This window comes from Temnothorax nylanderi, unplaced genomic scaffold, assembly GCF_030848795.1.
Source record: "Temnothorax nylanderi isolate EJ_2023f unplaced genomic scaffold, tnyl_v1.0 TNYL_tig0027_pilon, whole genome shotgun sequence".
Classification (NCBI taxonomy): Eukaryota; Metazoa; Arthropoda; class Insecta; order Hymenoptera; family Formicidae; genus Temnothorax; species Temnothorax nylanderi.
The window spans coordinates 1,005,248-1,018,726 of record NW_027249089.1 but is presented as its reverse complement, the minus strand read 5'-3'; the positions used below and the strand labels follow the sequence as shown (position 1 = coordinate 1,018,726).

General features: G+C 44.0%; 1 protein-coding gene across 1 annotated transcript in view; it reads left to right on the top strand.

The window, feature by feature from the left end:
- Positions 1 to 13,479, top strand: part of LOC139770131 (uncharacterized) — a 53,380-nt gene that overhangs the window by 22,375 nt on the left and 17,526 nt on the right. The window contains exon 8 of the mRNA XM_071701877.1: positions 12,003 to 12,743. Within this exon, the coding sequence (XP_071557978.1) occupies positions 12,003 to 12,743 (741 nt within the window). The remainder of the gene's footprint in view (positions 1 to 12,002; positions 12,744 to 13,479) is intronic.

Genomic DNA, 13,479 nt, shown 5'->3' with positions numbered 1-13,479 from the left:
CGTCTAATTAATAAATACAGTTGTAATTAAGCCTGTATTTTGTACTTCTCAATTTTTTTGTGCGTGGCATAAATTCGACGTTTGATCATTAGCAATGAGATTTTACGCTGTCCGTCCGTTTATTTGCGAGATCTTGCGTGCGTGGAATGTATCATAGCTTACGATGTGATCGTAATATTTTCGCTCTTCCATCGCACGCAAGTCAAGTGCGCGTCGAGTGTGATTAGCGTCGAGGGAGTGCCGTGCAAAGTGCTCTGCAATTATTGTGTTTTGATGACTAGTGTGAACACAATTATTATCAATGTTTTTGCGAGCAAGTATTGTACGAATGTCATGGAAACAAAAAATGACAGAGGAACAGAAAAGAAAAAGGAAGCTTTGGACGACGAAAAAGAAAGAGAGCAACCGCGAAGTGAATAATTTATTATCTTATTTGTTATTTGCCGAATTAATCATCTATCTATATTTGAATAACTTAAATAAAAATTAGAAAAAAAGACTCATACTTACGAAGTCTTACGAAAGTCTGTACTTAAAAAAAACTTTTTTTAAGACTATATAATTACTTTAGTGAATATTTACTAGAGAGGAACGAAAGAAATTGATATGCCTCAACTCATCATTCTTTTAAATATCAAACATTTTTAACGTTAGATTTAATATTTTAGATTTAATATTTGTATTTATTGCAAATCGACATAGTCATTTTAACGTTGTATCAACGTCAATTTATCTTTTATTTTTATCCAAGGTGACGAATCTGTGAATGTTGAGGATAAATGTAATATCTCTCACAAATCTAAATTGGCCACTAGCCAATTTTGGTCATCTGTAACTTGAGAATTATTGCAATCTCGATATTTGATAAATTCGTATAAAGATTGTTTTATTCCGATTAATCTCCGGAACACGATATTGTGTATTGCGAATCGTGGGGCAATCTATATAATGGTGTTCTTAGATTTGCATGTGCTGTAAGAAAATTACACAGCTATTGTACCGTCATTTTGGCTTCTGAAGTGAAATCGGAGGGCCGAACCGAATGCGGACGACAGATTGCAATATAGTGGATTGCAACTCGATATCGAAACGCGGAATTAAACGGTTCCCGTGAAACACTACACTCAATTGCAATATCCATCAAATCACGCGAAAATTTAGAATCCCGCACGCTTCGATTCCACACTCCAATTCGCGCCAGTTCCCAGTTTGTCACCTAATCGGTTCGGTCTGTCGTTAACGGGCTAATAACGTTTGCGAGCGCAACGTTCCGAGTACGGACCGCAATTTTTGCGTGCGAAAACTACTGCAACCGATGCCCTGCACGCCAGAGCGAAGCCTGCAGCTGGCATACCGGTATTGACGTGCGCCCATAATTCGCCAATTATGCCCGACCGCGTGAGTCATTCCCGCCAATCGATCGGTTGGCGCTTAAGATATTTTTAACAAAACGTCGCTAAAAATACGGCTTTAAATCGTCCTGTTATCTCAAATCTGTAATCACGCTTTAGGCGTTACACTATTTTCGAAAACTTGATTTTTCTTCTATCGTTAAGAAATCAACATTAAACTTTATTATTGAAAGTACAAATATATTTTACTATTAAATGGTTATTATAATACATTCACATTTATATGAATAATTAGATCTTAGCATTTAACTCATAAGAAATTTTTCTAATGTCAGTTAAACAACTTGGAAAGTGCCGATTCCTTCCGAGAAGTAAAAACGACTCTGGGTCAGAGAGTGTCCCCTCGCGAAACTCACGGTAGATGATTCCGGGACACCCTGTACATTTGGCTTAAGTTTCGATTAAAGGTAACGTGCTTCGCGGTAAGAGAACACGGGGTTTGCTAGACAAGTACTAATGCGTCCAGGATACACATCGTTTTACTTCGCCGCGGTAATATCGCGATTATGTCGGATCGGCCGGCGCGATCGGCCGGTTTATCGTCGCGTGGCAACGTGTACCGTACGCGTATCGCGCATTTTCATGTACAGACTATACGTTAGGTACTCAGGTGATTCATGCCAGCCGGAATGCCGCGATGTGGCAACGCTCACGCTCCGTACGACGCTTTAAGGTGAATCCAGACCGAGCTCACCGAGCTAGCCGTGAGCGAACGATCACGAACGAGCATTTGCGAACAAACTTAGGGAACGCTTGTGTCCTTTTGACGTATCGGTAAGAAATGGAGCGTATTCGCCGATGTAAATTGGATTCTTTCCGTTCGAGCGACGCGATCCACGCTCGTCGAAGCAGGCCCGTTCGTTCGCGTTCGTTCGCGCTCTTCGCCCGGGCGGGCTGGAAACCACCTTTACGCTACGCGCGACAGCGAGCTCCTTCGTGCTTTGCTTCGCGGGTAAGGGCGCGCGGGGAGGCACCGCGGCACGTCCGCAGCACCACGCTTCGCTTCGCCGGTTCTCTCTCCTTTCTTCCATCCGTCCGTCGTTTCCACCTCCTTGGAAGTCGCCCGGATGCGTGCCGCGCGCGCGACGTGCGGTTGCGTCACGTTCGATTCCCGCGGTGCAATTCGCGCGGACCGGAATGGAGAACGAAGCCTCCGGATTCGTGCCGACAGCTCTTTTTCTTATCACTATTTCTTTCTCAAATAAGTCTCCAACGCATCTATCACCGTTCGTCTATAATTATACTTTCTTCTTAAAAATATTATAATATTTTCTTGTTAAAGTTTTCCGATTTTATAATTTGCACGTTCGATTTTTGATACGATTTGCATGGGATCGGAATGTAGAACGAAACCTTCGATTTGCTCTTTTTCCTCTCTTTTTTCTTGGATCGCATCTTTAACACATATATCATCGTCTACAATATTTACTTCTTGAAGTCTCTCGGTTTCAAAATTAGCTCGAAGTGTTAGAGCACTAGTATTATTAGCACATGTGTACTTTCTACGAAAATCTTCGGAAATTTATATTTCGTACATACATCATATAAACGTGCCAAGTCTCTTACTATGGAAACTAATAAAATTCTCTGAGAAAGCATTCGGATTTAGTTTTTAGCGAAAATATTGCGTTCGTGTTATCGCAAGGATCTGTAGGACGGAATTTTTATAACTAGTTAGGAAATGCGCGTCTCGAAACGCCGCGTTTCCTTGTGCTTAATTTTACGTGAAACTTATTGCTTCCTGTTTTGAATTCGCCCGTAAAAAAGTTCTGCCGCTCGCGTCAGTCGGTCGCGACGTTACGTAATTTAAGAACGTGATTTAAGAGGGAGTTTCCAGCTGGTGGGAGCCAGCTATGATTCATCACGTCACGTAGAAAATATTAAAATCCATGCACAAACGCTTTTAAATGCGTCCTTGGTCCGGCTATTTGCCAGCGGTCCGTGATCCTCTTGTCCACTAGACTCGAACGACCCCGTTCACTTGTCCACGTCTCGCGGCTAATTCTCAAAAACAGCACGTATCGCGTTTATTACGCTAATTAACGCGCTGTCGTTAGCCCAATCCAGGAAGAAAGGTTGTAAAAGCGGGTACCGTTTAAGGCATCCTTTGCGGGGCACCGAGAGATCGACGGGGACGAACACTTCCTGTTCTCATACGACACAGATAAATGCGCGATGGATATTTTTGGATGCCCGAGAGAACCGCGTCTCTCGCACAATATATCCGTAGATTATAAAATACAGCTCTCTCTCAATATCAGTTAATTCTAACGTTGTTGCTGCTACACGAAAGTAAATTTTGGAGAACAAAACGCATAACATTTATTAAAAATATTTATAATTTATTTAATTAAGACTCGAGGAGTCATATTTATGGACGAAAATTCTAGGGAAGTAATATTATGATATAATATTTTACTATATTGTTATAACACAAAATACTTTTATTTATACATTTAATACACGATACACACATTGCGTCATTTCATGTCCGAGTGCCTTTTCTGGAAATAACAATAATCCGTTTCAAACATTTTCCTAAATCCGGCAAGCTTGTCTCGCAATCTATCGATTGCATAATCCCGGTTGAAAGAGAAAAAAGGAGAAGCAATATTTATTTATCGCACACATAATTATAAACAAAGTCGAGACGTTGGAATATCTCACACCCTTCGCGTTTCTCCGTTTACTTGCACTAAATAACGCTCTCTCGTCGAAACGTAAAAGCGATCGCGCTCGTTAAAAAGGAAACTTTCTACGCTGGTGAAAGCAGCGTAGAATAATATCCCGATGAGTTCAATCTTCGATATGCCGCAGATATGAAAAAATGTACGGATCGTCCCGATAAACGGTAGCGATTATTTTCACCGCGTACCCGCGCGGCCGCGGCACATCGAAATCCGAGGTCTCGGAAGTTTCGTTTCGACATCCAGTTGAAACCACGGAACCGCGACGAGAGTTTTTCCTCGTTACGACGAGACGGGGATTGCGAACGTAGGCGAGGGTGGCCGTGAGTCATCGCCCGTCCTTAGAAATATCGGATGACAGAAAAAAATTTTCCGCACAATCGTCGCGCATATTCAGACGTTCGCACGTAGAGAAAAGAGGAGAAGGTAATTGTGGGAGGATATAGAAAGTGCGGACGCAAATGAAACGGATCTCGCGCAAAAGAGATGATGGAATCTTTCTATCTATTTTTCTTTACTATAATATCGCAGGAACTAAAAAAAAAATCATCTCCAAAGAGATCCAAAGAAATCTATTATTGAGATTTTAATCGACGTGTTTACATGCGTACGCTGTCGAGGTTTTAAATCACCAGTGCCTCTGCAAATTGAAAAGAGATGGAGATACACAGATCTCTTCGAAAGAATAACGTCCTATGTTATGATTTTCAAGAGAGACCAGTCAATCCCAATGTTGAAATGATAAATCTGTACACGATATTCCATCAATATGTCTGTATGTTAGTATAAAGAATCATATCTCCATTATTATGAATTCAGAGAGTACAAGATTTAAAGTTTGAAATAGGGAAATGATATATATTTTTAGATATAAAATAAAAGTAGCAGCTTGATTTATTAAGTTTTTAATAAAGTAATTTAATACAACTGCCAATAACACGTGTACCTGGTTTAAAAATTATAGGCACTGTAAGAATTTTTAATACGACTTTTTCTAAATACTGTATCTTAGGAACTCGTAATAATAGCCATAAGACCTCTTACCATTATATAATTCAAGCTCCTGTTATAATGAAAAATGTATCAACTCCATTTTGACAAAAACTGAAAATAAAGTACAGATGTATATTATTAAAAAGACATCGACATTGTACTGAAACAAATCGAAGAAAATAGCTATTTCTCAAAATTGTAGTGGTAGATTGGAGCCGGGCTTTAATAATACCGCGAAGGCAAATCCGTTACCGAACGAACACCCCGTATAGCCGCGAAGGGATCGGGGGGAGGGGATCCGCCGGCTGGCCGACGCGACGCGACGCACGAGGGTGGCGTGAGTCATCGCTCGGCATTGGACGGCCGCGCCGATCGGCGGTGGCGACATCCGGCGGATCGCGGATCGGCGGCGCGAACGAGAGGGAGAGGGAGAGGGGGAGGGAGAGAGGAGCAGCGCCTGCCGCCCGGCGCCCGGCCCGGCGAAAATCAGTCGTGATCCGCCACGCCCGGTGTAACGTTACGACGAGCAGTTGGAACGCAACTTCGTCCGCGCGCGACGCCGGCGGCCAAGGGAACACGCTCCGGAAACACCTGTACCGCGCCGGTTCTGATATTCGCGAGAGAAGATCGCCGCGCGCAGCGATCCGTCCGTCCGGTTTTGTGCGCGAGTACGAGCGTTTGCGTGCGCCGGCGAGAGAGCGAGAGAGAGAGAGAGATTTCGCCGCCAACGGAGGAGCCTCCCTCGCGACCGTTGCCACTTCCCCGTCGGCCGATCGAGCTTCCGGCGATACCGAGGTGGTGCTTTGCGGATTCCGTTGTCCGCGATCGGCCCGAGTCGGCCGGGATCGTTCGCCGCTACTGAAAGAGTGAGTCATTGCCGTTGTTGCAACTTTTCCTCCGCTCCCGACTCCCGACCCGACCCCCTTCGCGATTCTCGCCGTCCTTGCTCCGTCCGTCCGTCGTTCCCGAGACGTTCGAAAGTTTTGAGTCCCTACCCGTGATTATCGTTTTTCCCTTCTGTGAGTCAGACGGGGAGGAGCGATTTTTGCGACGAATCGCGAAAAGGATGTTTCGAATGAATTCTCGGAAGGCCTCGCGGAGAAGACAGTGTTCCCATACTTTGATCAAGATGACCTTTAAGTAGGATCTTTTCGTTTGATAAATAACGAACATTCCGTTAAGTTATTCGAATACTCTGACAGCACGCTCCTGATATTCGCAGGCGCAGGATCGATCAAAATATGCCGTTCAATATCCGTTTCTACCAATGTAGAATTAACTTTGATCTCGGTTTAACTCACTTTTTATCTTTTTCTACTTCCGAGGATTAAGAAAAGATAAAAAGTAAGTTAAACCGAGATTATCGGTAATCTACATTGCGGTAGAAATGGACATTAGTTTGAAAGATTGAGCCTAAGCCATTCTCATTTTTACGCTTGACGAAATCCTATGAAAAAAAAAGATTTCCTGCGAAATCGAGATATTTCAAATTTCGCAACGACAGTATCCAACAGCGTTGAAGCCTGCTCTCCCGGCGTCGGCGACGCGAACGGAACCATCCGTTCCGATTTAACGGAGTCCTCGAACATCTCGGGAAGCGAGACCAACGAAGATTTGCTTTGGGAATCGCGAGAATTCGGATCGATGAGAAAAACAAGGAAAAAAAAGTTTTAGATTTCGCACAGCAACCGAGAATGTTTTTTTTTTCCTTGATAACATCACGACGGATAAAGGTCTTCCGTGACTGACTCGGGCGCCGGTACACAAGACCTCCGAAAGTTTACTGACGATGCTGATAAGGATAAAGAAAGACTCGAAAACAACTCTTCCGATGAGGAAACTGTTTCTTATTTTTCGATCGTAATGCGCTATTTTGGAAATTTACGCGGTTTAGCGAAATTGCGAACGCAATTTGCGATTGTCTGCGCACATATCTTGAAAATTTGAATATTTTATTTGAATACTTGGCTATATTTTAGAAACTATATTTAGTTATATTAGGTCTTAGGAGTTAGATTTTTTGGTTCTATATATCGTGTGTGCCAGATACACGCGCAAAGTGAGAAAAAAAAAACGAAAGGAGCAGAAGACGTTCGTTTCCGCTGCTGGTCGCCGATAAACGAATGACGCACACGTTAAAGCACGTTGTTGCTCCGATCTCGTGCTTACGTTTCCTTTTCGGATACAGCTGCACCGTTACGAAGGTGATTCGTGCAGATTTATTCACGGGCGAGCATCCGGCTTAGGCTCCGGTGAATCGGAGCGTTAGATCGACGGCCCCGAAATGCGGCGCGCAGCGCGCGCGGCGCCGCAAAAGTCGAAACGTTGGAGAAATCCGTACCGGGTCGCGGTCGCGCCTCGCCTCGCCGCATGTCGAGATCCCCCGCGATCGTTTTTAAATCACCGGATACGTGATAACGGGGTAAAATGTTGATTTACTCGGTATACTCGCGCGAGGCGAACCTCAGGCGGACGCGCAGCGCGCAGGCAGTCGGCTCCGATGAACATTGGTTCAACGATCGTTCCGCGAGCGAACCTGGGATACCTACTTGTATGTGTGTGCCACCTACATAATTCATATCGGTATGGAGCAGCCGAGTTTTGACGAGGAGAGGAGGGAAGAGAGGGGGGAAAAAAAAAGGAAATCGCGGACGGTGTTTTGTCGAAGAATTCGTGACCGAGACGAGGAAATGGTCGTCGCGCGAATTCCTATCGGCCGGCCGAACGAGACGACCGAGATCTGTATAAGGGAACAGTCTCTCCTTCCTTCTCCTCGCGGTCGCTCCGCGCTGTCGCGATGGATTACCGACACGCGTAATACAATATTTCCGTGTAATTCATACTCGCCGTTGGACGCGAAGAGTCCGCACGCGTCGATTCCCGGCTCCGCGAGCCTCGTAACCGATCGTACGAGAGAAACTTCCGTTTTCGGTGCCTCGGTTAACGTGAAACGGTAGCGCGCACTTAAAAATTACGGACGAGCAATTTTTTCCTCGCGACGATTTCAATCCTCGTGGTATTTCGGAAGTTATTATAATTCAAGCGGCGTGTATCTGGCGGCCATACGATTCGAAAATGGCATTGGCGACGAGCCGATCGCGCATTTCCCATGTGGACCTCGTTAGTGGGTTCGTGCGGTTGAATTATAATCGCGAGGGAAGATATATATATATATATATATATATATATATGAAGGAATCGTTTTAGAATTCACTCGACGTCGATGGACTTCCGAATCCTGTATTGTCGTCGTTATTTTACGTCGACGTATATTTGACACGGAAAATTACAGATGTGTCACACTTTTTGTTATTAATAGATTTTTCGACCGACTTGTGAAATTGACTTTAAATTGTGGAAAATTGTACGAAGGCTATTTTTCATTCTGAAAGTCGTCGACATTTTTAATTTTTAGTTATGCATATTTCAGTCTCGTACATCTTTAGACATGAAATCTAACGAGTTATACACTGTTATATTCGTAGTGTGAAATTCTATTCAATTTTTAACCATTGCTATAAGATAAATCGTCACTGCTCTTACTCAATGTGTTGTTAATTTAAGTAAAACAATATTAATTTAACTATAAATCAATAGAATTAAACATAATAGTTTTGTGTTCAAATAATAAATTTCGACACACGTGGTAAATAAAAATAACAAAATGTTATTTAACTCAAGGTATTGATTTAACTTTTATCCTTAATATTTAACAGTGTATAAATAAGCAATCGTGTTATATTTTATTGAGAGTTATTTAACTCTCAAATTAAAACTCTTGTAGTTTTGCTATCCGCATCTCCGAAATTTTAATTCAAAAGAAAACTTCCAGTGATCTTAGATTCGATATTTAAAAAATCCTCTCCCTTCAGGAAAGAAGAAAAAAAGGAAATCGCGAACTCTTTTCTTCTCTCCTACTTTTACTTGAACATAAACGTGACGTAAGACAGAAACATCCGTGATTTGATTATCGCATTGCGTGTTTACGCTATCTGTACGGTCGCTTAGGGCCGTAAGACTATCCTTCAACTCACCATGTGGGATCGCCGTGATATGTTATTACGTGTGCGAGTACAGCCCATCGAGCTAGGATCGCGAAGTGGCGTGCGTCGTGCGCTTATCTTCGCACGAGGCTTTCATTCATCAGTCTTATCGTAGCTTCGCTATCCAATGTACGCGACTGTTCGCTATAAGTGACCTTGGGTAGCCTCCACTGTCGTCACCATCGCACTGAGTAGATGAGAAGAAGACGTGATTAGAATTCATTAACCCTATAACAGCGAGATCGTTTGACAGCCGCACAAACGACACCCATGATTCGTCCGTGATACATTTTTTTCTTTGATTTTATCAGAATTACGTAAACTGCTGCCCTTTTTCTTGAAATATTATAATAAGAGCGATAAAAATAAATACATTATACCGAATGAGAAGAATAAGAAACGAGACAAAGAAATATTTTGTGGCTCAAATGAGGTTTAAATATTCATCCTGTTTTTTTTTTATTTAACGCGGAGAATACTGGAGATCTGGATCCGGAAAAATCCAATTACTTGGCCAAACGAGGGTAAAAAGGGATAATCGTCGTCCTGCGGCAGTAGCCCGACATCATTTGCGCATGTTAATTCTCGCCTTCGTTTTCTCGCTTACCCATCCCCTTAACGACGCGACACGCGCTCATTGAATCCCGTACGAATAATCGATAGCGCGCGTAATGAGTTTCTTCTCTTCTCTCCCGCATCTTCTCCCAATAATACCCTCTAACCCGAAAGACGGACGAAACTCGCGATTTCACGCTGTCGCGGCGACGATTCGATTACGAGCACGTGCTCGTCGAGGATATAGGTACCTACCAATTATCGCACCTGCCATCAGCTCATACATACTCATTGTAGACACATCCGATTATCGATCGATGCGACATCGGTCCCCCCATAGTCGCCCAATGCGTCATCCAACGTACCATATCCGGATGTCCCCAATGACCCCCCTTGGCGTTGATGGTGTTTGTATTGTTGGTGTTGCCAGCGAATTTTTCCATGAAAGAGTCTTATGGGACTTTGTTGGCTTGATTTATATTCCCTTGATTTAATATATCCTGTCGGTCTTGGATCGAAAAGATTTTATTCTTTCAACCCAGGGCCTAGGGGTTTCCTTGATGAGCGATGAAATACGATATTGTTCGAGGAGTATACCTACCGTTGGTATATAAGGATAGCGGGTACGTCGAAAAACGAACCGATGGAAAATTAATATCCTTCCTCCCCTTCCCCTCGCCCAGATGGCGAGCGAATCCTCCTGCGGTGTAATAAAGTCACTAGAGCGCAAATCCAAGAGAATGAAAGAGAAGACGAGAGGTGAGCGCGCGAAGAGGTGAGCGGCGAGCGAGGCAGGGGGAGAAACGAAACAAGGGAGAGAGAAAGAGAAAGAGGGAGGCGGAGGATGGATGAGAGGGAGGACTACGCAGGCGTCGCGTCGATAGGCGGTATAGCGCGTAGGTCAACGTACCTTCTGCCAGGGCCGCACGATATATATTGCCGCATTGGTACCTTCCCCGATTCGGCGAACCTGTCGACGAAGTTTCCAGCGTACGCCGCACGCGACATCGCGAAAATTCTCCCTCTTGAATCCGAGAGTCCGAGAATGACCGATGCTCTCGACTGACGTTCGAAGACGTGCGATATTCGGATCTTTTACGTTCTCCCTGATGCTCCGCGCGAAAAAACGGTTTCAAACTCGAACATACGCTCGTGCAAAGAAAGACGGTCTGATCTTTGGTCTAAAATAAAGAAAAATAGGATTGGTAGACAGTATATATCGCGGTTGATACGTAGGAATTTATTTTCTAAACTTAAGGGTCGAACTTGAAAATTATTAAGCCAGATCCTGATCGAACAAGCAAACACGAATGAATAGCGTACTTCAATGAATGTGAAAGGTGCCAGGAATACCACCAGTGACGCCGTTCGAACTCATTGATGCAACTTGTTCATTCATGTTTGTTCACGTTTGCATAGTCTGAATCCGAATCTTTGTATAACATTTTCAATCGAGTTTTCAATATCTTCCTGGATTTGTCTCTTGGACGAAACGATTTAAAAAATTACGAAAAATAAAGATAATAAAAGATAGATTTATTCATGACTCATATTCGTGATTTATATGAATTTATATGATTTATATGAATTTTGTTTCAAATAAGACGTCTTTATGCAGCAACAGCGGCAATATAAAGAAATGTCCTGTCCGGATGTTACGGGACATTCAAGTATATACCTGTGAATATTCGCGTGCAGAAACAGGAAGTGATTATTCTCGGAGAAGTAAACGCAGTACTCGGTAAAAGTGAAGCGTAAAATCTGGCGACATCGCGAGACATTTGAATATTCAAGAGACATCCACCAGAAGTGTCCATTAATCTCGGAAAAATCATTCGATCGCGTAACGTCCAATCTGTAGCAAAGATGAAAAGTGCGACAACAATGACTCTGCAATCGCCTTCACGGCGTTTCCGATGAATTATGCGATTACATATATTTGGATTTTGTAGGAAACTATATTTACGATAATTACGCGACGCTACGGGGGTCTTGAACGCAATCGCGTGATGATCTTCGAGCGTGATTTATTCACGAGCCATTGACTCCGCCGTACCTCTATTACCGTGACTCACGCCGATAAGTTAATTGACTATGGAATAGCGCATTGAAAAAAAATGCTTCTGCTATATTTTTGTCCCCTTCCGTATCTTCAAACGTTTCGCGGAATTTCGTAGAAGCTTGACTAACGTGACCACGCAACGGTTTCGAAATTATGACGATATCGTAGTAATTAAGAAAAGTGATCATAGTAGACGCCGAGGTATACAATCATTAGAAGATCTAACGAGCGTTATTTTATTTTTTTACAGACGATCTCAAGCACGTGCATCAGGCGTTGCTGCAAAGTGCTAAGCGCGCGGGTTCCCTGGACAATATCACCGTAATCGTAGTGTTCCTGACGCCGCCGATTGAAATCGCCTCGCGCTCAAATCCGTTCCTGACGCATCAAGCACCGAATGGTCTATTACTGAACAATATGGATTCGAATAATCCGATCCCGTCGAATCGCGATCAATTCGAAGTAAAGCCATCGGCCTACATCAAGCAGCTGATCGACGACGATATAGATCGTCCTGGTTTCGATATGGACTTACTTCTCTCCAATACTGTGTGCGGAGGAATGGCCAGAAATGGCAAGCACCGGGACGACGACGACGAATACGATTACACGGACAATTTGGGTCCGGAGACCGACGTCGACGCCGGCGAGGATGTGCACGACAACAATTACCCTCTCGCCGCATCGTCGTCGCTCGATCCTTCCCCCGAGAGCGAGAAGTCGCCGGTGGAAGCAGAGAAGCACAGCAGCGATGACGACAGGAACGACAACAATTATTCTAACCGCGACAATGCGAACGTCTGCCCGGTGGACTCGATAGTAGACGATGGGAATGTAGACAATCGTGTCCGACCGAGTGACAGAGACGTTCGCGACGCGGACGACGAAATGCTGCGCGACCACGGTGACGACGACGACGCGCGTATCGAGACTGCTGGCATGCATACCGTCGTGGACGATGACAAGTCGCAACCCTCGCCGCGAGCTGCTAGTAAGTGCAACTTGTCCGTTGTAAGGGCCCGGCTGTGCGCCGCCCTGGTATACGGTTACGCTTATCACACGGTGAGCAATCTGTTCGTGTCGTTGGCGAACTACATCTCGAACTCGTTCGCCGTTTTCAGTCTACGCAAAAAGTGAGCCGTGTTTTTGCGTCTTTGGTCGATCTCCCGAGAGACGGTTCGAAGATTCGATCTTCGGCTACCGAAGATCCATACGTAGAAGACCGAAACGGACGAAGTCGAGAAATGTACAATGTCGGCGACATGTCAGCGGATTAAGCGGCGCACCACGCAATATAGAAACGGAATAAGCGATAAAATTGCGCTAGTTATTATGCGTATCGCAATACGAAGTATTTTACATCCTTTTGAGGAACAATGCAAAGTATCTTAGGCAGTTGTTTCGAACGCTAAGATTGCTACGTCTTTAGCATTAGAGATTCCTGCAATGAGTACAGTATTGCTTGTTAACAATATCGCTTTTTTCAAGAGTACGAAAAAGCGAGTCTATTGTAGGGTACGCAGCTATTTGGTAGACGCGTGTTGCAACACATAGTCTTTCGTGTCACGTTTCCTACATATGCGAGTGCATCGTAGATGCAAGAGTAAAATTGAAACGCATTTGAATGCACAGTGCACTCGATGCGATTTACATCACTGAAGGTAGAGTGCATTCTGTAATGACCCGCTTTTCGTACTTACGATCCGCAAATGGAGCTTACCCTCCTC